The 27,902-nt window shown below is 46.7% G+C and overlaps 1 protein-coding gene across 1 annotated transcript in view; it reads left to right on the forward strand.

The window, feature by feature from the left end:
- The window catches only part of DHRS11 (dehydrogenase/reductase 11), a 37,572-nt gene that overhangs the window by 4,205 nt on the left and 5,465 nt on the right, over positions 1–27,902 (forward strand). Inside the window, exons 2-4 of the mRNA XM_055001053.1 lie at positions 17,455–17,664; positions 26,288–26,382; positions 27,560–27,689. Coding sequence (XP_054857028.1) covers positions 17,455–17,664; positions 26,288–26,382; positions 27,560–27,689 — 435 coding nt within the window. The remainder of the gene's footprint in view (positions 1–17,454; positions 17,665–26,287; positions 26,383–27,559; positions 27,690–27,902) is intronic.

Below are 27,902 nucleotides of genomic sequence, written 5' to 3' on the forward strand. Positions count from 1 at the left end.
CCTAGTCTAACACTCTAACCATGATGGTCTACTGGCTCTTACATAATAATTTAAAGCTGCCTATGATCTGCCATCATAAGCCATATTTGTGTTGTGTGAAGAATCTTGTTGCCTGTTACCAGGGCTCATTTCGAGGGGGAACGCACCGGAATGCCGTTCTGGCAGTTCCCCCAACCGTCAGGTGGCCCTGCCCACCTGACTTTTGGCCATTTTGGGCTGTTTCAGCTTTGATTGGGGCTGAAATGGCCCGGATCGGGTGCCGGGCCGTTTTGGGCCCGGTCTGGGCCGTTTTGGGCCCGATCCAGGCCAAAATGTTTCCAAAATGGCCATTTTGGGCCTGTTTCGGCCTGGATTGGGGCCCAAACAGCCCTGATCGGGCCACTGCCAGGTGGGGGAACACTCCCCTGTCTGGCAGCAGCCAAATCCCGGCCATTTCGGCCTGATCAAAGGGTGTGGCATATGCTAATTATTTATGCTAATGAGTTCCTGCAGCTCTTTTTCTACGAAATGACCCCTGCCTGTTACCAAGGTTCAAACTAAACGTGTAGGTTTTGAGTCCAGGTTTCCTAAACCCAACTCGGGTTTCCCACAGCCTCACAGCAGCTGTGGGGAATAGCTGTTAAAAATGAAGGACAGCCCAGAGGGCCTTAGAATGTCGTCATGGAGAGAGGAAGGACCCCTCAAGCCGTTTTCCAAAATAAGCAAGCAGGGGATGTCTGTAATCTTGCTCCTCCATGTCTTCTTTTCTGCTGTTGATCTTATCTTGCAAAGAGCTTGTTCTGGGAACCAGAAACCTGTCCTTCACCCCCATTCCCACTGGAGCTGGAGGAAGGGACAGTCTCATCCAGATGATCTGTCCATCTCTGCCCGTCTCACAAAAGAAATCAAGATAGTCAAAGAAAATGACACCCAAAGAAGATGGCACACAAATTCTCAACATCTTCTGTTTTTTGTTCCTCTCCAAGCCCTGTTTTATATATGGGCAGTGAACAAATGAGAGCTCAAAAACTGTAAGTGGGTTCTGCGTAGAATTCACGTATAGTATTTAATTTCAGCCTTCGTACCACATGCACTCCAGTAATACTCAAATCTGAAAACAGAAAGGTATGTGTGTGAAAGGGCACAGGGAATGAGAAAAAGGTGTTAATGATAAGTTGTCGATCGAAGGTGATGTTTATGATCCTCGAAGGCCACTGCCCAGTTTGGAGCTTGTGTGTGAAAAAAGATTGTAGGAATTAAGTGGCATCATGTCAGTATATTGTGGAGATCTGGGCGGAGAATGTAGCCCCACGTATGTATGTTGTCAAAAAAAGGCATCACTGCTTCCAGGTAAAGATTGAAATCTTTTTAAGAATCAGGAAATTTCTGAGTTAAAATAAAAATGAGCGGCCAAGGGTTTCCCCTCCCCCTGAAAAAGTGACCCCCAATTCAGAGTTTGTGTTTTGTACACTGAGAGTCCCAGGCCAAACATCTGGCTTCTCCAGATGCAAGGATCTCCGGTATTGGGCTAGGAAAGACCTCTCCCCAAGATAGAAGGGAGATCCTGCCAATCAGATTACACAATACTGGGCTCACTGGACCAATGGACTAACTTGATATAAGGCCACCTCTGTATGGTCTCTCAGGGGGAATTCAGAAGCTTAATGGGGTTGTTTTAGACCATAGCGGCATCTACAAGCCGTTGGCTATTTTACTTCCGTTGTGCTGTAGTAGGAGTCCCCTATCATGCGGAGCATGTGGGTGCCATTAAATAAATAAATTTAAAATGTTTACATTGCCCTGATACTTAAATTGAGAATTACCAGGCTGTGTTGGGACATGGTTGTGTGCTGCTCAACAACCAGTTAGCATACTGGGGGAAATCACATAAGTCCAAAGTTGCTACTCGTGCGGAGGCTGCCTGCTGTTTCTCAGCATGCTTTACTGTCCTGCTGTTATCGTTTCCCAGGCAACTTCTGCCAGGAAAATGGGGTTGATTCTCCCACCTCTGTGCCTTGGGTGAGATTGGATCACCCAACTCCTCGAGATACAGAGGCACAGCAGAACTAATTCACACTCTGCAGAGGCTGCCTGCTGCATCTCTGCATGCATGGACCACTGCTTTGAGCCCCAATCAATGTCTCTTTCAGAAAACAAGGCCTAGGCTCCTTGTCCATTACACTCTGTAAAAGTAAACCTTAAGGGAGCCAGATGGAAGCGTGCCTCCAATTTCTAACTGAGAGAAGAAATAAATTTGAGCTGGTAAAACTGACTTGGCAGGGGGCTTTGCCTTGTAGATCTTTTCCTTTGTTAACCTGTTTTGCGCCACATGGCCTAAGCAGGAACAATCCCCAGAATAGCACGGGGCATGCCTGTCTTCCAGTTCAGTGTCCAGTTTATATTTAGCACACAGATCACACACCCAAGCAGTCATAAGGTGTTATCAGGTGGTGCTGTAATCCTGCTGCTCAAGGTAAATCACCCTGGGTCTGGGCCAGACCTTGTGGAGGAGATAGGAAGTCCAGGAGAACAACAATACTGGTGAGTCAGAAACAAAACGGTGCCAGCCCGAGTCAGTGCCTTTGCGTGTGGTGCAGAACTTGGAACGAATTTGCGAGCCTGTGTGCCTGGCTGAGGGTCAGAGTTCATCGGCGGTTGTTAACCCTGATAGCTGAGAATGGAACGTCCAGGTTTGGAGGCTGTCTATCTCAGAGTGCCCGATGCAGATGGTTGCAATTTCGTTTTGCCCCTGTGCTTTCTTTAACCTTATGGGGCTGCCTTCATGCAGTTTGGATCTTTGGTCCTTCTTGCAGAGTGTTGTCTACTCTGATCTACAGTGGCCCTTCAAGGTCTCAGGGTGGAGAAGTATTTCTCCTAGCAGCTGCTGGGCATCAAACCCTCGGCAGTCCCTTGAGCAGCGCCCTCTGCAGGAAAAAGGTAAAGGTGCAAGCACCAAGTCATTACTGACCCATGCGGGGGACGACACATCACAACGTTTTCTTGGCAGACTTTTTATGAGGTGGTTTGACATTGCTTTCCCCAGTGATCTACACTTTACCCCCAGGAAACTGGGCATTCATTTTACTGACCTCGGAAGGATGGAAGGCTGAGTCCGCCAGGATCGAACTCAGGTCGTGAGCAGAGCTTGGGCTGCAGTAGGAAAGACCCTTCTGTTTCAAGAGTCACTGCTACTCAACGTCAACCATAGCGATAAGGACAGACCAGTGGTCTGATTTGGCACGAGGCAGCTTCATAGGTTTGGGAGGATGTTAGTTCTTTCTCTGTAAACATAGAATCATAGGGTTAGAAGAGACATCTAGGGTCATCTAGTCCAATCCCCTGCACAATGCAGGAAATTCACAAATATCTCCCTCCCCGCAGTGGCCCCTGCTCCATGCCCAGAAGATGGCAAAACACCATCAGGATCCCTCGCCAAACTGGCCTGGGGAGAATTGCTACCTGACCCCCAGGTGTTGATTGGCATCACCCTGGGCATGGGAGAAGGGGCCACAAGAACTAAGCACTGATGTAACCCTTCCTGCCCTCCCTCTCATGATCTGCCCAGGTTCATAGAATCAGCATTGCTGTCAGATGGCCATCTAGCCTCTGCTTAAAAACCTCCAAAGAAGGAGAGCCCACCGCCTCCCGAGGAAGCCTGTTGCACTGAGAGACTGCTCTAACTGTCAGGAAGTTCTTCCTAATGTTTAGCCAAAATCTCTCTTGATTTAATTTCAATCTGTTGGTTCTGGTCCAGCCTTCTGGGGCAGCAGAAAACTATCCCACGCCATCCTCTATAGGGCAGCTCTTCAAGTACTTGAAGATGGTTATATCTTTGCAGTCGTCTCCTATTCAGGCTAAACATACCATAAGAAAACAACCCTTCTATGTATGCTAGCCAAATTAGATTATGGTGATCACGTCACATGGGACACACTGAGTCAAGCTGTTGGTCCCTCAAGGTCCGTATTGTCTGCTTTGACTGGCAGCGGCTCCCCAGGGCCATCAACTTTTCCAGTTAAGGATCCAAACGAGATCAACAAAGGGCCTGTATAAGCAAGTCCTCTTGAATTAACTGAGAACTATATAGCTTGTAGATAAGTGGCATGTTGATGCATAAAGCTTTAGCAAACCGCAAAACTAGTTTTTGCAAGTCCTTTATCAGGAGCTGGCACACACAAGGTCTCATAGATCAGGATGAGTAGCCGAATTTGTCTGTAGCAGTAGAAAAGAGCAAGAGTCCAGTAGCACCTAGAAGACTTCTTGTTAGTGACGGGCCATTTAGTTGAAAAAGAGCTGGATGAACTCATTAGCACAACTCATTAGCATATGTCATGCCCCTTGACATCACCGGAAGTGTGTCATTAACATAACTGATTTGCATATGTCACGCTCCCTGACATCACCTATCCTGGCTGTTTTGGACCCAATCCTGGCCATTCAGGGCCCAAAATGGCCAAAAGTGGCTGAAAATGGCCAAAAAGGGCCCCCAAATGGTCAGGATCGGGCCACTGATGACCAGGAGAGTGATCCACCACCTGTCAGAGGCCTGATCCAGGCTGTTTTGACCCCAATCCAGGCCGAAACGGGCCCAAAATGGCCAAGTCAGGTGGGTGGGGCCACCTGACGTGACCTCTTTGGGGAACTGCCAGAACTGCGTTCTTGTGCGTTCCCCCTCGAAATGAGCCCTGGTTAGTGATAGGATATGATAGAATTTTGTTAGTGATAGGATATGAGCTTTCGTGAGCTACAGCTCACTTCTTCAGATATACCTAGAATGTACATCCATCTGTCCTTATGCCTTGGAGAGTGGAGTGATTGCAGAAGCCGAATGATAATAGCCAGTGAATGACAATGGCAGGCGTGATTGAATAGGGTGGGGTATGCAGAGGGGTAGTAGGTGTGGAGAAATGAGCAGTATTTCAGCAGTGTTTCTGTGTTTGGATTTATGCTGTTTTCAAGTTTCTACCACCCTTATACCTATTTGTTCTACAACCCTTATACCTATTTGTTCATTGAACGTCCTAGCTGTTGATTCATTGACTTGGAATGTGTAAACCATGAATGAATGGTACCCCTCTGCATACCCCACCCTATTCAATCACGCCTGCCATTGTCATTCACCAGCTATTATAATTCGGCTTCTTCAACCACTCCTCTCTCTAAGATACAAGGATAGATGGATTCACATTCTAGTGGTATCTGAAGAAGTGAGCTGTGACTCACGAAAACTCATACCCTACCACAAATTTTGTTAGTCTTATAGGTGCTACTGGACTCTTGCTCTTTTCTACAAGGTCTCATAGTGAGTAATACACACAAGAGGGCCCTGGCCTATTGCTTTACTGAACTGGCATAAATCTGCACATGGTTCACGCTTGGACTACTGGCAACTTTCCCTCTCTATCATTTCCCTGTCTGTAAAGCATCTCTCAATGTGCCCATAACAATGTTGGCATGCCATTCTGTTCACGTACTGGTTATTCTAGCATTCCACTTACCCTTCCAGTGTACCTTAAATATATCATTTTCTTTTAAGTGCCATATTTGGTTCCATACGGAGCCACGTTTGGTTCTGGAACCATAGGTTGCAACAGAGACCTCCGCTCCATGGTCTCAGGCAGTGGATTTTCCTATCATGTAATATCTTTTATCTGGAGATGCTAGGGTTTGAACTTGGGACCATTCGGCAAGCAAAACAGAAGCTCTGCCATTGAGCCACACTCCCATAATTGTGTGCGTGCGTAGAGATAGGGCCTGCACATTGTAAAGTGTTGAGAGGAACATTGTGTGCGCACACCCTATTGAAACCCCTGTCGATGGCAGCTAGACCATCCAGACATAGGGGCAAATTTTGCACATGCTGCGATAAAGTCCCCCCCCCCCCCAATCTAGTCAATGCTTCCCTTCATACTGTGGGAGACAGCATCTATGAGCAGTTGTCTTAGAGAGAAATTTACTGGCAGAGGAGAAAATAAATGGTTGCATTTAGAGCTTCCTGGGGACCCAAGTAAGAGAACTCGACCTGGGCTTGTCCAACTCTGTCCATGTTTGGGTTTTGCTTTTTGATGTGCCAGAGGAGTGGGGGCAGATTTTTATGTGAGCGTACGCCCTTGTTGACTTCCAGCAGGGCTGGTTGAGCCCTTTCTCAAAATGATTAAGCGAGTTTCAGGCATAGACTGTGAGTATAATTAATCACCGTGATGATTTCTTCCAAATCCGGTGTTACGAAGTGGCAGCAAGTAAGCATTGCCAAAGCATCACTTCCATTCCAGGAGGCTCATAAATCAAACGGCTTTGGGCTGCCGAGACAGCTGGTGCCTGCCTTTTCTGCGAAAAGAGGGCTTGCTTGGCTCAGAAACTTGCTCTGATGAAGGCAGGGCTGTGTTTTTGTCTTGATGGCTCAGTGGGCGTTTTGGAACAAAGCTTGTCGGGCTGTTCAGGCACTGGAAACAGTGCTCCTGGCTATTTGGGGGTTCCATGGAAGCTCACGGAGGGGTTCTCAAGGAAAAGACCACTAATTCTGGCCGTTGTCTAGTGGGGTTGGTTGTCTGGCTGAGTCTTGGCTGCTGAATGGGGTGGTGGTGGTGCCGATACACGACAGGAACCCAGCTTGCCCTGCTGATCAATGGCATAGGAAGGGGCTGGAATCCCCTTTTGGGACTGTGCTTAATAAAAATCTGTCTATATGAAAGGGAAACCGTTTTCCCGACGACACACTTTTAATCCTGGTGCGCCTGCGCAGGAGCACCAGCATAAAAAGTGTGTCCTGGCCAGTGTGGCTTCCAGAGGGAGCCACTGCTGCGGGATAGTCAGGCAAGCCTGCCTGCCTCTCTGGAGGGAGCCACCGTTGTGGGATGGCCGGGCAAGCCCACCCTCCTCTCCAGAGGGAGCCACCACCACGGGAAGCCCAGCATTCCTGAGTTTTCTAGGGCCCGTTTTTTAAAAAACAGACTCTGTTGATAGTAATAATAATAACATTCAATTTATATCCCGCCCTTCAGGACAACTTAACACCCACTCAGATTGGTTTACAAAGTATGCCATTATTATCTCCACAACAATCACCCTGTGAGGTGGGTGGGGCTGAGAGAGCTCCGAGAGAGCTGAGACTGACCCCAGGTCACCCAGCTGGCTTCAAGCGGGGGAGTGGGGAATCAAACCCGGTTTTACAGATTACAATCCTGCCGCTATTAAGTGACTGACCCAAGGTCACCCAGCTGGCTTCAAGCGGAGGAGTGGGGAATCAAACCCGGTTTTACAGATTACAATCCTGCCGCTATTAAGTGACTGACCCAAGGTCACCCAGCTGGCTTCAAGCGGAGGAGTGGGGAATCAAACCCGGTTTTACAGATTACAATCCTGCCGCTATTAAGTGACTGACCCAAGGTCACCCAGCTGGCTTCAAGCGGAGGAGTGGGGAATCAAACCCGGTTTTACAGATTACAATCCTGCCGCTATTAAGTGACTGACCCAAGGTCACCCAGCTGGCTTCAAGCGGGGGAGTGGGGAATCAAACCCGGTTTTACAGATTACAATCCTGCCGCTATTAAGTGACTGACCCAAGGTCACCCAGCTGGCTTCAAGCGGGGGAGTGGGGAATCAAACCCGGTTTTACAGATTACAATCCTGCCGCTATTAAGTGACTGACCCAAGGTCACCCAGCTGGCTTCAAGCGGAGGAGTGGGGAATCAAACCCGGTTTTACAGATTACAATCCTGCCGCTATTAAGTGACTGACCCAAGGTCACCCAGCTGGCTTCAAGCGGAGGAGTGGGGAATCAAACCCGGTTTTACAGATTACAATCCTGCCGCTATTAAGTGACTGACCCCAGGTCACCCAGCTGGCTTCAAGCGGGGGAGTGGGGAATCAAACCCGGTTTTACAGATTACAATCCTGCCGCTATTAAGTGACTGACCCAAGGTCACCCAGCTGGCTTCAAGCGGAGGAGTGGGGAATCAAACCCGGCTCTCCAGATTAGAGTCCTGCTGCTCTTAACCACTGCACCAAACTGGCTCTCACGTTGTATAAAACAATTCAAATAAAACAAAGGGTGACAAGCACCATTTCCCGTTTCATTCCAGTTCGAAAGGCCTTCCAGAAAAGCAAGTTTTCAGTCCGGGCTTTTATTCACCCAGGCATTTAAATGGGCCGGATGCTCTCTGCCCCCTCCTTTCTTAGACAGGCACACGCCTGTGGAAAGAGTCTCTGCTCAAAGTCCAAGGTCTGAAAAGGGGGGTGTTTTTTTTTGACCAAATAGCGCACAGCTGCAGTCCAAGATGCTCTTTTGGCCTTGGATATTAGTCTATATTGGAGGGACTTTGCTATAATGAGACAAGTCTCGATGCTTCCATGTGAACTAGAAGGCTAGGTAGGGAGTACCTGGGGATGCAGAGATCTTTTGAGAAGGGTTAGAGTAGGGGAAGCTGGCGAAGGTGCTGGGCTAAAACACATTGGAGTGGGAAGATTGATTGGTTCTTTAAAATCATTAACTGACATTTTAAATAACAGTTGCAAGTTCCCTTAGGCACGCATCTTTTTTTTTTTTTTAATTTAAAGCCAGTTTGATTCTCTTCTGACATGTTGCATTTGCCTTTTTCTAGCTTCATTTCTCAAGATCCCTTTCTCTTTTGCTTTCATAATGGTGAAAAACAACTACCCTATAAGGCAGGCCAGCATTTTCATTCATGCATGGATTATACATTGCAAGTCAATGAATCAGCTGCTAGGACATTCAGTGAACAAATACAGTAAGGTACGGGTTGTAGAAATTTGAAAATAGCATAAATCTAAACACAGAGATGAAACACTGCTGATTTCTCCACAGCTACTACCCCTCTGCATATCCCACCTAATTCAATCACGCCTGCTTTGTCATTCACCGGCTATTGTCATTTACCTGCTATTGTCATTCGGCATCTGAAATCACTCCACTCTCCCAAGATATAAGGACAGATGGACTTGCATTCTAGCTGTATCTGAAGAATTGAGCTGTGACTCTTGAAAGCTCATATCCTACCACAAATGTTGTTAGTCTTCTAGGTGCTACTGGACTCTTGCTCTTTTCTGGTGCTACAGACAGACTAACACAGCTATCCACCTTGCTGAAGAAAGCTTAAGTAATTAAACATGACATCTTTAACAATGCAGAAACTCCCCAGTAGGATTATATCTACATCAACAGACAGCACCCAGTAGAATAGTCTACAGTCCCTGTTGTGAATGGCTGAGAGAGTGGCTTTCTGGGATCATTAAGCAATCTAATGGCAGAGGTGAGGTTTGAACTGGGTTCTTCCTGGATCCTAGCTTGTTCACTCAGCCACTATATGACCCTAGTTCTCTAAGGGTCAAACTAAATGTGCAGGTTTTTAAAGAGTTGGATGCAGGTTTCCCAGACACAACTCAGGTTCGCCACACAGCAGCTGTGGGGAATGGCTATTAAAAAATAAAGCAGAGCCCACATGGCCTCAGAACGTCGCTGGAGGGGGGGGGAGAGGAAGGGCTTTTGCCTCCCCCCCCCCAAGCTGTTTCCTGTGTCAAAATAGCAAGGGGGAAGGTATTTCTCTGTTTCTATTGCACAGAGTACACCATACGGAGCAGCAAAAGCAGAGACACTCCCAGTTGGCTATTTTGGAAAACAGTTTAAGGAGGAAGGGGAGGAGGGGAACCCAAGCTGGGTCTGGGGAACTTGAACTCGACTCTTTAAAAACCTGCATGTTTAGTTTGACCGTAAGCTCCTTGGAGGCAAGAGGCCAGTCATCTTTTCCTCGTGAAGCTAAGCTGTCCTTTAAAAGCGGCAGTAAATGGTCTGAGAGCTTCTGATACTGCTGCGTTGCCAAAACTTTGCAGGAGCAGATTAGAACTTGGGTTAGGGCTTTTCTAGTTGTGGCTCTGTAGAATCATCTGTTTGAGACCCGACCATGTACAGGCAATATGTTTTGCTTAAAGATGCTTTTAAAGTGTAGCTGAGAAGGTTCTCGCTATTTAGAGGACATGAGAGGACGGAGGCCTCCATGGGGCATGTGTGACTGGCTGTTCGCAGTTTGAAGTGTCGCAGTCCGGTGTGTGGCAGGTGTTACCAAGTTGAAGGCAAGGAGGGGTCTGTGACAGAACTTGAATCAAAATGTCGGGTTTGAGTTGCTAAAGTTGGGAACAGCTGTTTATTTACTTCCTTCTTTCCTTTAGACCATACTTTTCTCCCTGATAGAGACCCAAAGTGGCTTACACTGATCTCCTCTTCATTTTATCTTTGCAACAACCTTGTGAGGTAGGTCAGGCCGAGAGTGTGTGATGGTCCAAGGTCATCCAGTAAGCTTCCATGGCTGCGTGGGGATTTGAATCTGGGTCTCCCAGATTCTAATGTGACAATCTACCCGCTAACACTATGCTAACACTGACATGTCTATATTTGATTTCCACCCTATCTTTCAAACCAGAAGAATCCCTCCACGGTTACTGATATAGAAGAGTAAAATGCCCATCCTTTCTGACATAGCGTGGCATCCTAGGGAAGCCCCAGTTCTCAGTTTCTGTCACCTGTCCATAGATAGAAAGGATAGAACGGGATGTGAATCAAAACGGGATGTAATGCGGGTACATTGTCGCATTAGAATCTGGGAGACCCAGATTCAAATCCCCACTTAGCCATGGAAGCTTACTGGGTGATCTTGGACCATCACACACTCTCGGCCTGACCTACCTCACAAGGTTGTTGTAAGGATAAAATGAAGAAGAGGAGATCAGTGTAAGCCACTTTGGGTCTCTATCAGGGAGGAAAGTATGGTCTATTATAATAATAATAAACATAAAAATAACACCAACAACATTGGATTTTTATACTGTCCTTCAGGATGACATAACACCCCCTCGGAGCGGTTTACAAAGTATGTCATTATTATCCCCACAACAAAACACCCTGTGAGATAGGTGGGGCTGAGAGAGCTAGAAGCTGTGACTGACCCAAGGTCACCCAGCTGGCTTCAAGCGGACGAGTGGGGAATCAAACCGGGTTCTCCAGATTAGAGTCCCGTGCTCTTAACCACTACACCAAACTGGCTCTCCAGTTCAGAAGTTCTTGACTAGTGAACAGCGCGAGTGGTGAATTAATTTTCTTGTTTCGTCAGTGAGGCAGATCCTGGAATTCTGCTTCTCTTCTCCACTCCCCCTCCAGGCTGTGGGTCCAGACACCATGTGATTCTTCCTCTCTGGCTAGAAGTCCGTTGCACGTTCTGAGGCTGACATGTCTGAGACAGGGTTGTTTGTTCTTGTTAGTGTCAAACCACCAAAGCCCAGCAGCAGAGTGGAAGGAAAGCTTCCTCAGGGTTGTGGAGCTGGCTGAATGATCTCTTAAAGCCAGTCTTGGAGTATCTGCCCCCCCCCCTACATTTAGCATCATTTGATTAGGACAGGAGGATGTTTCATCATAACGGGCAGGCAAGCCAGTTCTCAGAAGGGCAGAATTGCAAATTTATTTGTGTAAGAAAATATTTCCCTCCGGTCTTCAGCCACTACAGCATTCGGGTTATTGGCAAAACGTAAAAGCCATTTCCAGGAAATGAATGGCGGTTACAATCCACGGATCTGGTAGTACAACACAGCGGTAATAAAAAGCAAGATGTGCAATCCAAAGAGCGAATTAAAAGGCCAGAAATAAACTGAAATTAGCAGCTGTAGGTATGAACCCATCCGATTATGAAAGCTGAAATATGAGAGAGAAGGAAGACACTAAAATCTCCGTTCGGCACTGCTAATCTTCCAGCGGGGTTTGATCCAACTGCTGCTGGAAGCCCTCCAGAAAAGCACAGTTTTTACCCTCCCTAGGAAGTTGAAAAAGAACATTGATTTGCACAGTTATGAGATGTTTTGTTGGGGGAAAAAACTCAGCAAGGCAAATCTACTTTGGTAAAGGAACAGGCTTTATATGTCAATTGCCGGACTGCAAAAAATAATGAGGCAGACCTAAGCATTCTGTCAGTTTTCTTCCAGTAATCAGGGATCAAAGGATACACAAAACGGTGTTGACAAGAAAAGGTTTTGCCTGTTGTTTATTATTATACTTATTTCTTTAGATTATTTGATGCTTCTCCAGAAAACTGCTTGAGACGGCTTGTGACGATTCCAAATAAAATAAATGAAAATTTAGAAAACTATTGATAATATAAACCATCACACAAAAGGCACAAAAACCAGGCAGATCCAAAGCATCCATTGACACCGGCAGAGAATGGTAACAGTCTGTCCAAGCATCTTATGAAACCAGCACAAAATCCAAACAGCAGGGCCAGTTCCCAGAGATAGACGCAGATAAAAGAGTGTCAGGGCCAAACTACAAGTGACGTCTTACACAGGTTGGACACTTGTCAGCTTCCCTCAAGTTTTGATGGGAAATGTAGGCATCCTGGTCTTGCAGCTGTAATGGAGAACCAAGCTGTAAAACCAGGACGCCTACATTTCCCATCAAAACTTGAGGGAAGCTGACAAGTGTCCAACCTGTGTAAGACGTCACTTGTAGTTTGGCCCTCAGAGTGGGACCTGGGGAAGTCTGGTTCAGTTCCCGCTCTGCCAGCAGTGGCAGAATGAAAGAGTCGTGTGGAAGAGGGGGAGATGACAAGCTTGTGGGGTGAACGGCATATGGTTCCTCAGAACCTGGATCCGGCCCTGCCTGGCCCCCTAGAAGCCAGCGTTCTTCGCTGTTAGTGACCTTGCTAATAGTTATTGACAAGCCTGGCTTGATGAATCCATAGCCTTCAAAATAACTTCTCACTAATTCAGGGCTGCATTGCTGACTCGTTTGCTTTCAGATAGTTGACTTCAAAAGTCCGAGATCAAACATCCTGCATTTGCCCCCCCCCCTTCCCATCAATACGATTATGGGGGGCGGGGTGGATCTCAATTTGCTCTGGAGTGCTTTGCTGAATCTGTGCCAGGACATTTAGCATCTCAGTGTGAGAGATTAAACATTCACAGGGGAATAATACTCATAATTCCCTAAACAAAGCTGTGGTACTCACGGTCCTCCTGGTTGGTGGTTGATTGCTCTGGGACTGTTTTGCTTCCCAGGGGTTGCTCTTGGGCATTAAAAAAAAAGTAAATGAAGCTTTCAAGATTCCTTTATGTGAGGAAGCTCTAATAAGACTTGGTAACGTTGCACACCTTTACTTGCATCCAGGGCTTTTTTTCTGGGAAAAGAGGTGGTGGAACTCAGTGGGTTGCCCTTGGAGAAAATGGTCACATGGCTGGTGGCCCCGCCCCCTGATCTCCAGACAGAGGGGAGTTGAGATTGCCCTCCGCACCGCTCAGTGGCGCGGAGGGCAATCTCAACTCCCCTCTGTCTGGAGATCAGGGGGCGGGGCCACCAGCCATGTGACCATTTTCAAGAGGTTCTACAACTCCGTTCCCCCACGTTCCCCCTGAAAAAAAGCCCTGCTTGCATCCCTCTTCTAGTTTTCAACCGGTAGCAGAATAATACTGACTCTGCTTCTGTTGGTGGAAATGGGCACCCGCACTTGAGTTACGTCTCGCTCTTGACAAAGATTTCTGTGTAAATGGAAATGCTTGCATATTCTGTTGCTGGTAAAGTGAAAAATATTGTTGTAACCATATTACAATTTTCATTCCTCTGGCCACAGAGACTGTCGTTGTCCCTTGTGGGAACCAATGGCAAGAGGAGAGAAAATGGACCTCCTTCATCCTGTGCCTTTTTCTGTCCTAACTTGGATGCTTTATCTTGTTGGCCTCCTGTTTCCATGGCCCTGTTACAGGAATTGTTTCTTATAAGAATGCCAGCTATTTTCACTGCATGAAAGCTTTCTAGGTGGTGTCTGACACCTGACATGCAGAACTATCACAGTTTGGTAGTTTTTGGTCTAGAGCAGTTTAATAATATTTCTTAATTATATTTTAATTTTATGTTTGTACATGTGCACTCGCACACACATTCATCCTGGTTTTCTGTCCAAATTGGCTCCTGAAGGGACTTGCACGAATCAAAGCTCAAGTACGGAGGACAATTAAAACTGAATATAAGTTTCTTAGCAAGAGGCGGGACGAATGAGCGCTCTTCATCTGTCAACCAGACCCCATCCGTGATGGTTGCCTGTTTTGTTTATTTGTTTGGGAGGTCTATAGGCTGCCTTTCCAAAGATCAGCTCAAGGCAGCTAACAAAGTAAAAACAAAACAATAGAAAATATAATAATCAGGTATAAAATTGGTGCTAAACCTTAGTACCGTTTGAGAAATTAGAAGGTCATAAAACACCTGTATGCAACTGGCACAAAAAGGATGAGATTAAAACATCAATTAAAAGCTTGGTAAAGGGATATTAACAGTAGGGTAGGCTCCAGGCAAGTCTTAGGGGCAGGGAGTGCTGTCCAAAGATGAGGCGCCCCAACTGAAAGCTCTGTTTCTGGTCACCACCTTCCTCTCCTCTAAAACCAGGGGCACAGAAAGCAGGGTGTAGGGAGAGGCATTTAACTTGTGGCCAAGATGGTATATTCAGTAGTAGTACTTGCAGTGTACCCTGACTGGGATGGTCCAGGTGAGCCTGATCTTGTCAGATCTCAGAAGCTAAGCAGGGTCGGCCTTGGTTAGTAATTGGATGAGAGACCTCCAACAAACACCAGGATTGCAGAGACAGGCAATAGCAAACCCCCTCTATTAGTCTCTTGCCATGAAACTTCCGCTAGGGGTCACCATGAGTCAACCATGACTGTAGGGCACTCTCCACCACACCACACTTGCAGTGTAGGAATGAATGTGTGACACCACCTGAAGGTGACATGTGGTAATTAACACTCTCTGACAGGTTCTTGCCAAATGTTCACATTGAATAATTTGGTAGTTCTAAAGAGGGCTTTTGAGGGGGCAGAACAACTCGATTCCCTTTTTAAGGACATCCCTTCTTTGCACTTCGAATTTGCTGCTTCTCTGGCATCATTTTCCAGTTTTCTTCAGGGTCTTTTCCTTCAGTCCATGATCCCACCCTGTTTGACAGTTTATGACAGGGGTCATTTTGTAGAAAAAGAGCTGGAGTAACTCATTAGCATAACTCATTAGCATATGCCACGCCTCTTGCCATGGGCCCAAAATGGCAAAAAGGGGCTGAAAATGGCCGAAAAGGGGCCCAAAATGGTCAGGACGGGGCCGCTGCTGAGCGGGAGAGTGATCCACCACCTGTCAGAGGCCCGATCCGGGCTGTTTCAGCCCCAATCCAGGCCGAAAGACCCAAAATCGCCGAGAGTCAGGTGGGCGGGGACACCTGTCATGTCACCTCTTTGGGGAACTGCCGGAACTGCGTTCCGGCGCGTTCCCCCTCAAAATGAGCCTGGTTTATGGTGAATGTCATGATGCCGCTTAGCGAATCAGGATAGTTACCTGATGGCATAGCTGAGGGAAAGCAAAGGCAAATATAGTGCCCTTGCTCTGAAAGGATGTCAGGGGGCAGGAATGTGGATTCAACACTGAGGTAAATGGATCAATGCTCCATGTTTTATTTATTTTTAATTATATATATATAAAATATTTTTGTCCTGTGCTCTTTAAGTTTTTTTTTTTTTTTAAAAATAACCTGACTCTTATGACTCAGGATTTCTTCATGATAATTTCTTCATGAGAAATGTTGAGAAAATGTGGATGCTCAACCAGTATTACCTATTGATGATGGTTTAGGTAAATACGATGTAGGTTTTAGCTGGTTGCCGGCTTTGAGCACCCATGAATTTGGCTAAGTCTCTTAAAACTCTCCAAGCTACTGGCTGTTGTTATATCTTACGGCAGTGAGTTTCACAGCTTAACTGGACATAATGTGAAGAAGACCTTCTTTGGTACATTTCAGAGGATGGTTGTGAGGATAAAATGTAGTGTGGGGGGGGAACCATGTATGGCACCCTGAGCTCCTTAGAGAAAGGGGAAGATAAAAATGTGATTCTTGAGGGGGAGGTCATGGGCTGGGGGTATAAGTTGCCTTGGTAACAGAGCGGCCTTAGCATCCCACCAGACCCATCTCTGCATTGGAGTCTCACACTTTCTCAAGCCCACCCTATGAAAAATGATTGAGGGGGGACTTCCTCAGGGAGTGAAAAGTTTGCCACTTTCACCACGTCTCCTATTTCACAGCTAGCTATTTTAATTTGATATTCTGTTAATGTTGTTCCAATCACTTAAAACATGGATTTTAAGGTCAGAGTTCAATTCCGAAACCTGTGTCCTGAAATTGCTTTTTTATCCCCCAAGGATTTCCAAATTTTGTGAGCTACTGTGGAATATTGGCTACAGATTAAGACTGGCAAGTACTGGGTTCAAAACCCCACTCAGCCGTGAAGTATCCTTGAGCAGGTCACTCTCTGTGCCTGACCTACTTTTTAGAGCTGTTGTGAAGCTAAAATGGAGGTTGAGAGGAAGCATGCTTTCTTCTGAGCTCTTCCCAAGGACAGCAGGACCGAGTACAAGAGACAGTGAGAGAGATTTGAAAAGCTGCAAATTTATTTGGAGGGTTTTTTTGCAAGGAGAGGAAGGAGAACCAAGAGGTAAAGGAAGGAGAAGGTTTTTTTGGTGTGGACTGAACTCTCTCTTTGGTTTGAAATAGCCAGCCTGATCTTTGCCTGCCGGTCCTTTCTTAAACCTGTGTTTTTAAAATACAGTTCTTTAACTGCCAGTGCCCATCACTACAGTGGTGTAGAGTATCAGACTGACTGAGAGACCCAGGTTCAAATCCTCGCTGCCATGTAAGCTCACTGGGTGACATTGAGTCAGTCACATGCTCTCAGCCTAACCTTCTTCACAGGGTTGTTAGGAGAATAAAATGGAGAACAATGTAAGCCACTGAGGAGAAAAGCAAGGTATATATCAGGGGTGGCCGGAGCCACATGTGGCTCTTCTAGGCATACTGGCTCCCAGAGGTCTCAGAGTATCGCTGTGGCCATACATTTTAGTTTAGTTTATTTCTCTCCCTTTCCTTCTTTCTTTCCGCGTCTTTCCCTCCCTTTTCCTTTTTTCCTTCCTTCTTTCTTTCCATGTCTTTCATATTTTCAGTAAAAATGTTGAGGTTGCTAGGCCTGACTCAGAATATACCTGGGGACTTTGGGGGTGAAGCCTAGCGAGGATGTGACATCACTTTTGTGTTGTCACTTCCAAGTCAAAGGTCAGGTGATGGCTGTTCCCAAGTTCCACCCCTTCCGATGATGTCACTTCCAGCACACTAGAGCAACCCCCCACCCCTTCCTGTGACGTCCCTTTGAGGACACTGCCTCTTCATCTGAAGTCACTTCAATGCATCGTGTCTTGCGGCTCTCAAACATCTGACGTTTATTCTATGTGGTTCTTACATTAAGCAAGTTTGGCCACCCCTGGTCTATATGAAGCAAATAAATTAATATCAGCCAGCGTGTTTGAAAAATGCTCCGCTGTCTTGAATTCCCCAAACCGGGCTATATTCTGATCCATTTCCTCATCCCATTTCTCCTTTTTTCTTTTCCTTCAAGAAATTGGCAGCGGAGTGTCAGAGTGCTGGATTCCCGGGCACCCTCATTCCATACAAGTGCGACCTCTCCGTGGAAGAGGAGATCCTCTCCATGTTCTCTGCCATCAAGACGCTCCACCAGGGGGTTGACGTCTGCATCAACAACGCTGGACTGGCTCGCCCGGAGCCCTTGCTGTCTGGCAAGACGGAGGGCTGGAGGACAATGCTTGACGTGAGTAGGAGAGAAATGTGATTTTTAGGAGAAACCGAGTCGATCCAAAACAAGTCTGAGATGAGAGAGAGGCCTCTTTCTCGCAGAAATGTGTGCTGTTTTGCTTCAGGGAGCTTACATGGCACACTCCTCTGTATAGAAAAATTTCCCTCCACATAGAAAATCGACCTGTCAGGGAGAATGTTAGGAGACTGTAGTTTTTTCTATGTGAGGGGATTTTTGGAAGACGTATTGTGTGAATTTTTTATCTGCAGTCTGAAGCGGTACAACTCAGATGCAGTTTATTATCTTAGTGAGAACTAGGTCTGGGCTGCAGACAGCATGTAGGGTATCACATGATTTTTCTGTCCAGAAAACCCCTCCCTGCATGCAGAAAATTGGCATTTCAAGGATACGGGTTGACTAAAAGGCTCAAGCAAAGGCTCTGTGCAGTCCAGAACTGTTTTTCTAAGAGCAGTCAAGTGAATGTTCCTGTGAAGGCAGCAAGCAGGGCCTGACAGCAATGGCTCTCGTCTGCTATTGCCCCATCTAGTAGAGGCCAATCCATGAAATTCAGCATATAGCCTTGGAAGTCATACAGCGGGCTGATGTTGGCTAATGTTGTTGGGAGCTGGCACAGTGAGGGGGGGGGGCGTGTCCACTAAAGGTTCAGCTGAGCCCAAGCCATTACCGGCAATTGCGTAAAATCATGTCATTCTATGATTTTAATTAATAGATCTTTTAGTCCTTCAGTCTGTGATAGAGAATAGTGATAATACCAGAGAAGAATCTTAAAATGTGCCCTGAAATGAGGTAGGCAGCCCAATGGCCCCTGCTGTCTCAAGGAGTTCTCACTTCCCCCCCACCCCTGCAAGGCCTTGGTTCCCAAGGACCCCTGCTGTATCCCATTTTACACCTTTGCCATTTTCTCTCTGACTTGAGCAAAGGCCTCTCTAACCCTTCTTTCCCCCTTCTGTTCTGCAACTCTGGCCCTTGCATCAAGATGCGGGCCAAGGACTCCTTAACCCCTTTGTAGCCTTCATGGAAAGCAGTGGAGCCTTAGTTACCACTTTGGTGAGCCGTGCTAAAGGCAAAAGAAAGGCACTAATGAGGAATATAAGGGGAGAAATTGGCCAAAGCCTCGGTGGTTGTTTTTTCTGGGAAGGAAGGGGTTAAGGAGCCCTTTGCCTTATGGAAGTCAGTGGGTGGGGTCAGCATTGCCAGCTGTTACTCAGTTCAATAGCCCCTGTTAAAAATTAGCAGGCATTGTGCCTCTACTCCACTTCCTCTTTGACCCCTGTTCCTTTATGGTGTTGAGGCCTGAAAATCCTGGGCAAAGTCCCTTCAGGAACTCCCGTGCATGATGTGTTTACCCTTTTTAGCTGCTGCTTGGTGAATGATTCCTTACTCATCAACCACGCTGTTTGCATGTAGAGATTTGTGGTGATAGTTTGTACACACCTCATTCATAATATTGAATCATGGCTGGTTTTTGGAGAACCCCCCTCAGATAAAATAAACATTTTCTGTGTCCTGAATCTACTGCCCCTCAGCTTCATCTTGTCTCTCCAAGTCATCTGTCCGATTTCTTTGTATAGTATATAACCCTCTCCTGCGTACCCCCCCCCAACAGTTGCTTTTTTTCAAAACCTAACCATCCCTAAACTCCCCCCCATGCACTCCCTTTGGGACTTATGGGCCATCTTCCTCTTAACCCCAACCAGATCCAACAGGTAATCCCTAGAAAAGCTTCCAAATGAGAAGCTTTGGTGTCCAGGTATGCCTCTCAATTAAGCGCTGTCTGAAAGAAAGGTGGCCAGGGTGAGGTAGATGGAAGTTGAGATGAATAGATGCCCTTAGCACATTCCATTCCATTATTATTGTTGTTGTTTGTTTGTTTATTGGGCTTATAGTCTGCTCTCCCCACAAAGCTGGCTCAGAGAGGATCACAACCCGATTAAGATGCAATACAATATACAATAAATAATATATAGCTAAAAACAATTTAAAACTGGCAGCAAAATTTAAACAGACAGCGGATTTCACAGTCCTGCAAGATCACTGGGTCTGCGGAGGCTAATATACAGCAATGAGCTAAAAACCAGGAGGGGGGTCTCCCCCTGCCCCTCAGTAGGACGCCGAGAGGAGACCCGCCCTCCTCAAGCACCAAAAGTCTGGCGGAACATCTCTGTCTTACAGGCCCGGTGGAATGCTAAAAGATCCCGCTGGGCCCGAGTTGTCTCAGACAGAGAGTTCCACCAGGTTGGGGCCAGGGCCGAGAAGGCCCGGGCCCTGGTCGAGGCAAGATGGATCTCCTTGGGGCCGGGGATCTCCAGAAGATGTTTCCCTTCTGAGTGAAGTGCCCTCCGGGGTATATAGGGTGAGAGGCTTGGCCCATTTTCATACCTTTGAAAATTTCTAAAACTTAGAATTGGCATAACCTGCTGTAGTTTTCAGATTGTTTCTTCCCTTTTTCTTTGCAGTGTGCCTGAGTGCAGTGGTTAGAACAAAGTGCAGTAATATTCTCCTTTTGTGCTGAGTTTAATCAGTGTGAATTGAATTAAGTCGCAGCATGGAAAGGAACTTGGATGCAATTATGTCAAAAGTCTTTGCTGTTCCGCACATTAATTAATGCATCTATGTGTTGAAGCACGTGGTTAATGTGAATTGAAAACAATCACAGACAGGACACAAACAGCAGCCTGAACAGAGTTTCGACATCTAGAAGTTCACTGGTGCGTTGGTGCTGCTTGGGAACTAAGATCAAATAATTTGGAATACCAAAATTCAGGGAGAAGTTTGGAGGAGTATTTTGAACACCTTCATAGCCAACTGGATGGACGGGATCCCTCTTCTTGCCGCCCCATTCTAGTCTCCATCTCTCCTGTTTGCAAGCTGGCTCTTAGAGGGAAACTCCATGAGAGCCAAGCTACAAGTGAGGAATGACACTTGCCTGGCAAGTGAACAGACTCACGTGTAATCCTCCCTGTTCACTTGCCCTCCACTTGCGCTCCACTTGATCACGTAGTGATCAAGTGGAGAGCAAGTGAATGGCAAGTGAACAGGGAGGAATACACGTGAGTCTGTTCACTTGCCAGGCAAGTGTCATTCCTCACTTGTAGCTTGGCTCTGAGACGAGTTATCTGAGTTTGTGCAAGTGAACAAACTTACATGTGTTTTCCTATTATTCTTCTGTGCGCTTGCTCATGCAGTCACACACCTGTCGATCCCGTGGATAGACGGGCATGAGTTTCATTCCAGGTCCTCCGAGACAGGGGGTGGGGGCATTCAATTCCATGTTCGCCTTGTCTTTGCTCATGTGGATGATAAGGGAAGGGCGGCTGGCTCAGTCCTCCAGGCACAGCCACACTGGGGCTTCTTTACCAGAAGGGCAGCTTGAAATTTTGAGCTTTTGCAACAATTATTGGTGTGTGTGTGGGGGGGGGGTGGTAGTATAAAAGAAACAGGGAAAGGATGGCTGTAATACATCATTTAAACACGTTCATGTCTTCTAGAAAAGCAGTATGTAAAATCCTTGTTAGGGGATTTTTTAATGCTCAGAAGAAGGAAAGGGGAGAAATGCCTCAGTTGCCATAATTTCAACCAAGTAATGCAAAGTGGTAAGCTGCAGTACTGCAGTCCAATCTCTGCTCACGACCTGAGTTCAATCCTGGCGGAAGCTGGGTTCAAGTAGTTGGCTCAAGGTTGACTCAGGGCCAAGCTACACATGACGAATGACACTTGAATGGCAAGTGGATTGAGTGGAGGGCAAGTGAACAGGGAGAAATACACTTGTTGTTCAAGTGTCATTCGTCATGTGTAGCTTGGCCCTCAGCCTTCCATCCTTCCGAGGTTGGTAAAATGAGTACCCAGTTTCCTGGGGGTAAAGTGTAGATGACTGGGGAAGGCAATGGCAAACCACCCCGTAAAAAGTCTGCCAAGAAAATATCATGATGCAACGTCCCCCCATGGGTCAGTAATGACTCAGTGCTTGCACAGGGGACTACCTTTACCTTTTAACTTGACTTTTACAAAAAGCATCCTGCCAAGCAAAGGGTTAAACCAGCCACATCATGCAGTCTTGGATCACGCTCTCCATCCCAACAACAACCAAGTGAGGGATAACAGATGAAAGAGGCGGCGGCGATCAAGCATGGAATTGCAGAGCTTTTAAAAATCATGAAAAAGAAAGTTCATGTTAGAAAACAAAATGAAAGTGGTTTGTGGCCACTACAGCTTTTAACAGAACAGGGAGGATACGCTAGAGAAGCAATGGCGAAACAAGTTAATTGGAGCAATTGCACCACCCTGTTCCCAACAAGAATGAAAAGAACGACACAAACACTGTGGGAGAGAGAGCAGAAACGGAGCAAAACGGATGCTCTGCGCTAGTGACTCTATAGTTGCGAGCCCAAACACTTGCAAATGCAACCACACACCCAGAGATTCCATGAAATTAGCCGACACGTGTTCTGCTTGGGGGAAAGCCCGCACATGAATGTAAGACCACACACAAATTTGTACACTGGCACAAACTCAGGTAATTTGTGTTGTGTAGTTCCCCTCTTAGAAAATCTTTTTGACGGCTGAACTTTCCAAAAATGTTAAGGCCTTGTTTTCAGTTAGACTTCACAGAGTAAGGGTGCCCCCTGCCTGCAGCAGTTTGTTAAAACAGGTGTCAACAGCAAACATCCAGGCAGCACTCAACTCGTGTGTGTGTGTCTTTGTTTCTCGGAGTCCTGCCGTAGTCCTTCTGTCAATACCACAACAGTGTATCTTGTGGCACTGTAAAAATGCAACACACAATGGCCATTTATTCTGTTGAGAGCTGCTAAGTAAATCAGGATAAGATTGCACTGTAAGATTCCCAGTGGTTGAGCGCGCATACACCTCCCCCACGGTCAGCAAAATCAAATTAATGGACCATTTTTCTGTATTACCTGTCATTGGCAAAGCTGTCCAAAGAATGAAGCATCCAGGCATTCTCCATTGTGCTTGGCTCTAGGTCCAGCTGACCGCTCCTCTCCTCAAATTTTAGTATCAGACTTCAGTTACCCCTTGTATTCAATTCTGATGCCTACAAGCAACTTTAGAAGCAAAAGTTGGGATGAGAAAAAAGGTTTTAAAAATGCAAACAAACCAATTCATCAAGGAAGCCTGCTGAACTTATTTTTATTTGGACCAACATGTGGTCTTTGCAGTGATGAGGGCTAGCAGCTTGCCTTGATTTTAAATGAAAGGTGAGATTAACACAGCATTGAATCCCTGTACCCAGATATTTTCAGAGAACATGTTCCAGATAATGTCAGCATCAACAGTGCCTAAGATCAGAAATGGTGCACCTTAAGCTACAAGTGAAGGCAAAACCATTTTTATTCTGGAAAGGGGCTCTATTTGCATAACTGAGCGTTGGAAATGAATGGGAGGCCTGCTGATCTGTACCACTAGAACAGGCTCCAGAATCTCACTCTTTCTGATTGGATTGTTTTAAAGAAAATGGACATAGAAAGGGTCATGGTCAGGAATAGAACCTCCATATTCAGGAACAATCTACCTCCCAAGTACCAGGTTCTGGGCTCAAGCAATTAAGATGGAGTAAAGGCTTTCATGCTGTTGCATGAGGCTTTCCAGAGTGCTCTACTGCAAACAGAATAGGGCCTCCAAATTCAGAGGCAATCTGCATTTAAATTCCAGGTTCCTGGGTAAAACATAAAGGGAAGGGCTGCTGACTTCATTGCATGTGGGCAGGATTCCTAGAGGCATCTTGCTGGCCACTGTTGGAAAGAAGATACTGGGCTCAGATGGATCTTTGGTCTGACCCAGATTTTTATGTTCTTAACTTAGCACTCTGTATGAATGTTAAGCCCCATCAAGCGGCTTCTGACTTATGATGACCCTATGAATGAATGACGTCAAAATGTCCTGTCATTGACAGCCTTGCTCAGGGCTTGCAGACTGGAGGCCGTGGCTTCCCTTATTGAGTCAAACCGTCTCATGTTGGGGTTTTCTCATTTCCTACGGCCTCATTGTCTTTTCCAGAGAGTCTAGTCTTCTCCTGATGTGACCCAAGTATGCAGGCCTCAGTTTAGTCATTTGAGCTTCTAGGGAGAATTCAGGCTTGATTTAAACTAGAACCTACTTATTTGTCTTTTTTATTTATTTTATTTATTTGTTTCAATTTCTATTCCGCCCTCCCTGCACCAGCAGGCTCAGAGCAGATTACATTCCATGAAAACATTACAATAAAACCTACATTTAACAATTTAAAACAACAATATCAAACAGTACAACAGGCCTTGACCAGGGCCAGGGCCTTTTCGGTCCTGGCCCCAACCTGGTGGAACTCTCTGTCTGAGGACACCCGGGCCCATTGGGATGTTCTATCATTTCGGCGGGTCTGTAAGACGGAGATGTCCCACCAGGCCACTAAGGATTCAACCCCACTAACCCCACTAAGTGTGGGGTTATACAGTGTCCACCGGCCGGCTGCCCAACATATGGGTACAGCACGGGGCTATGTAGTGCCCATTCGTTTGCTAACCCACGTATGGGTTGCAGCACATTATCTGTCCGCTTCCCTCCTCCTGTATGCTGATGGGCAGGAATCTGGAATTGACCGCATCTTGGGACAGTAATGATCTGTTTGTTGATTTTATGATAAACTGTTGTTTTATGAATTGTTTTAATATTTGTATTATATTTTTTAACTGTTGTACCTCGCCCTGAGCCTGCTCGTGGGAAGGGCGAGTTAGAAATGTAATACATTAATAATAACAACGACAACAACAACGACAACAACAACAACAATAATAATAATACAAAAAGCAGCACAGAAATAATCAATCAATCTGCTACCCAACCGTCACTTAAAAAGTTACTTAAAAAGTTAGATGGTGGATGCCTCTAGTAGGGAGGAACCCATTCTCCTCTGTTCGGCCGGTGGGGGCCCAGCTCAGCCTCAGCCATACACCTGGTGGAACAGCTCCGTCTTACAGGCTCGGTGGAAAGATAACAAATCCTGCCAGGCCCTGGTCTCATTGGACACACTGTTCCACCAGGTTGGAGCCACGACTGAAAAGGCCCTGGCTCTGGTCGAAGCTAGGCGGGCCTCCCTGGGGCCAGGGACCACTAATAGATGCTGATCAAAGCATCCTCTGGGGCACATATGGGGAGAGAAGGTCCCAAAGATACGCAGGTCCCAATCCACTTAGGGCTTTATAGGTTAATACCAAATCCTTGAATTTGATTCAGTACTCCACTGGTAACCAATGCAGCTGGTGCAGTACTGGTGTACTATGTGCATTTCTCGGCACTCTGGTGATGACATGAGCCGCTGCGTTTTGGACCAGCTGCAACCACCAGATCAGACTCAAGGGAAGCCCTGCGTAGAGTGTGTTACAGTAATCTAACCTAGAGGTGACCATTGCCTGAATCACTGTAGTTAAATCACAGGGCAAAAGATAGGGGGCAAGCTGCCTGGTCTGCTGAAGATGGAAAAAAGAAGACCTGGCAACCGCTGCAACCTGGGCCTCCCATTTTCAAGGAGGCATCTAGGATCGCCCCCAGGCTCCTGACTCTCGGAACTGGCGTGAGCAGTGCCCCATCGAGGGCCAGAAGCTGGAGCCCCGAATCCACACACCCGTGACTCAAGTACAGGATCTCTGTCTTCGTGGGGTTTAATTTCAGCCGATTCTGCTCCAACCATCCAGTCACAGCTTCAAAAGCCCGCTCCAGGACATCTGGGGCTGAGCCAGGCCAGCCGTCCATCAACAGATATAACTGGGCATCAGTCCATGGTATCTGTAAAACTCTCTTCCCACACTACCTTTTCAATAAATCAGTTTTGTTCCTGTCCTCTTTCTTCATTTTCCAACTTTGACATCCATACAATAGCACTCTATATGATGTTTTAAAAACAGAACAGAACCCTCCCACAAGCTTCCACGCATAAGTAAGTAGAAGATAATTCTCCCCATATGAACCCTGGAGGACTCTTCGCTCGAGCGATAAACATCTATTAAAGATCCCTGGCCCTAGGGAGGCCCGCCTGGCATCGACCAGGGTCAGGGCTTTTTCAGTCCTGGCCCCAGCCTGGTGGAACGCTCTGTCTTATGAGACCAGGGCCCGGCGAGATTCATTAGCATTTCGCCGGGCCTGTAGGACGGAGCTGTTCTGCCAGGCATATGGTTGATACTAGGCAGTGCCCCCGCCCCCCAGCCAGGGGGAAGAAAGTATATGCCCTCCCTTCCTGTGACACCTTCCGTCTCCCACATATCTTCCTGGTCTCCAAAAATGCTTTGGGGATGGCGAAAAGGTGGCCATCCAGATTTTGTGCTGCTATGTTTTTGTTTCTGTATTTATATAGATACGGTATTTTAAACTACAGTATGTAAGTATTTTATGCTTTTAATGGTCTTAATGGCCTGAACTGTGAAATGTGTTTTTAAGCTTTGTTGTGATCCACCCTGAGCCTGCTGGTGTGGGGAGGGTGGAGTATAAATTGAATATAAATAAATAAATCAATAAAAGCCATTAAGAGAATAATATTGTACTTCCCTGGGCCCTGAATATTTACCTCCCCCCCCCCCAAATGTTCTAGCGCTTCTGAGATGTTCTAGCTGCCCCTTCCTATCTTCTCTTTCAGGTCAACGTGATGGCTGTGAGCATCTGCACCCGAGAAGCGTACCAGTCCATGAAGGAGCGAGACATTGACGATGGCCATATCATTAACATTAATAGGTGGGGGAGATGAATGGCAATTCTCTTTTGCTCCCAGTGGGAAATGCTCCATGGGCAGAAGGTCCATTTGTGAGCAAGAAACACCTTATGGTCCTGGGTGGCAACTAATTTTGAGCAAGGGCCATTTCTTGAATTAAGCAAGGGCCAGATTGACCCCCGAATTATTCCTGTGTAAACAGAGATATAGGCATAGGGCTCTTTTGCTTCCCTGTCTGAAGAGGAGCAGCTTTGTCAGGATTCTCCAGTTAACGTATCTCAGCCACCCACTCCCGTTTGGGTTGTTGAATGGGACTCAGCAGCTAAAGTACATGATTAGGAGATAACTTGGTTCATTCTGGAGAGAAGGTTGAAGAGCCCTTTGCCTGTATATGAGAACAAGCGAGGCAGGCAAAGGGCTCTACTGAGCACACAAGAGAGGCAAGCCCTTTGCCTGTGCATCGTTCTGCGTGGTAGAAAGGAGTGGAGGAGGATGATCAAGGGAAGTTCTTGGTAGAAGGTTGTATTGGAGGCCAGTTGAGAAATTCCTGCAGGTTTCTTGACCCTTATCGTTCCCATGACACACACAAACACACATATACACCACCTAGAAGGAGGTAAAGACTGCATCTCTCACAGCAGAAGTGGCAGTGAGACAAGAAACTGTGCAGCCTCAAAGAAGGACATGGCCTGGTTGCTGAGGCAGTGGGGACATGGCTGCTTTTTTGCTGAGAGCCAGACATTGTAGGCGAGGCTGGAGGAGGTAGAGTTTGCAAGCAGATGTTGGACAGAAGGAAGGAGGTAAACACATAGGATCAAGTCCACAGCTCTATGCCAACAGCTGATTCAAGTGTGGAGAACAGGAAGAGGAAATGGATGCTAAGACAAGCCCCTTCATCTGTGCACCCGAGCCTTTGGGCAGGCAATGGAGGGGCCAGAAGCCAGCAGGCTCTCCAGTCCTGCATGAGGACCAAAGCAACCCCTAGCCACCAGCTTCCACGCTCTGGCAAATCAGATATCGTGAAACCTTCATTGGATCCTGTGCTGCGAGAGAAAGAGCCTGGCCACAAAAGCTCAAGATGGTGTAGTGGATTTCTCCTTTTGATTGGTGTCATTTTCAGGAGTTTCTTGGGCTTTGGATCTGTGCTTTTGGGGTGTTTCTGTTATTTTCCTCTTTCTCTCTTTTCTGGTTCCTCTACAGCATGAACGGCCATAGCGTGGTCCCTCAGTCTGTGGTGCATTTTTACAGTGCCACAAAATATGCCGTCACAGCATTGACAGAAGGGCTACGGCAGGAACTCCGAGAAGCAAAGACACACATACGAGCCACGGTGAGCTTAGCTTGGAGTTACTTGGCAGTTTGTGAAAACAAGTCTAGGGAATACAGGCCGGTAGGATTCTACACAACATGTACCCCAAAAAACAGATCTGTTAATAGGGTGCCTCAAGAATTCTTCAACTGCTCATAGAGATGACACTCTCCCAACCCTGAATTAAAATTGCAGGTGTACTTTGCTTTTGCTCCTAACAAGGTAGGGAAGGGT

This window comes from Eublepharis macularius, chromosome 17, assembly GCF_028583425.1.
Source record: "Eublepharis macularius isolate TG4126 chromosome 17, MPM_Emac_v1.0, whole genome shotgun sequence".
Taxonomy (NCBI): Eukaryota; Metazoa; Chordata; class Lepidosauria; order Squamata; family Eublepharidae; genus Eublepharis; species Eublepharis macularius.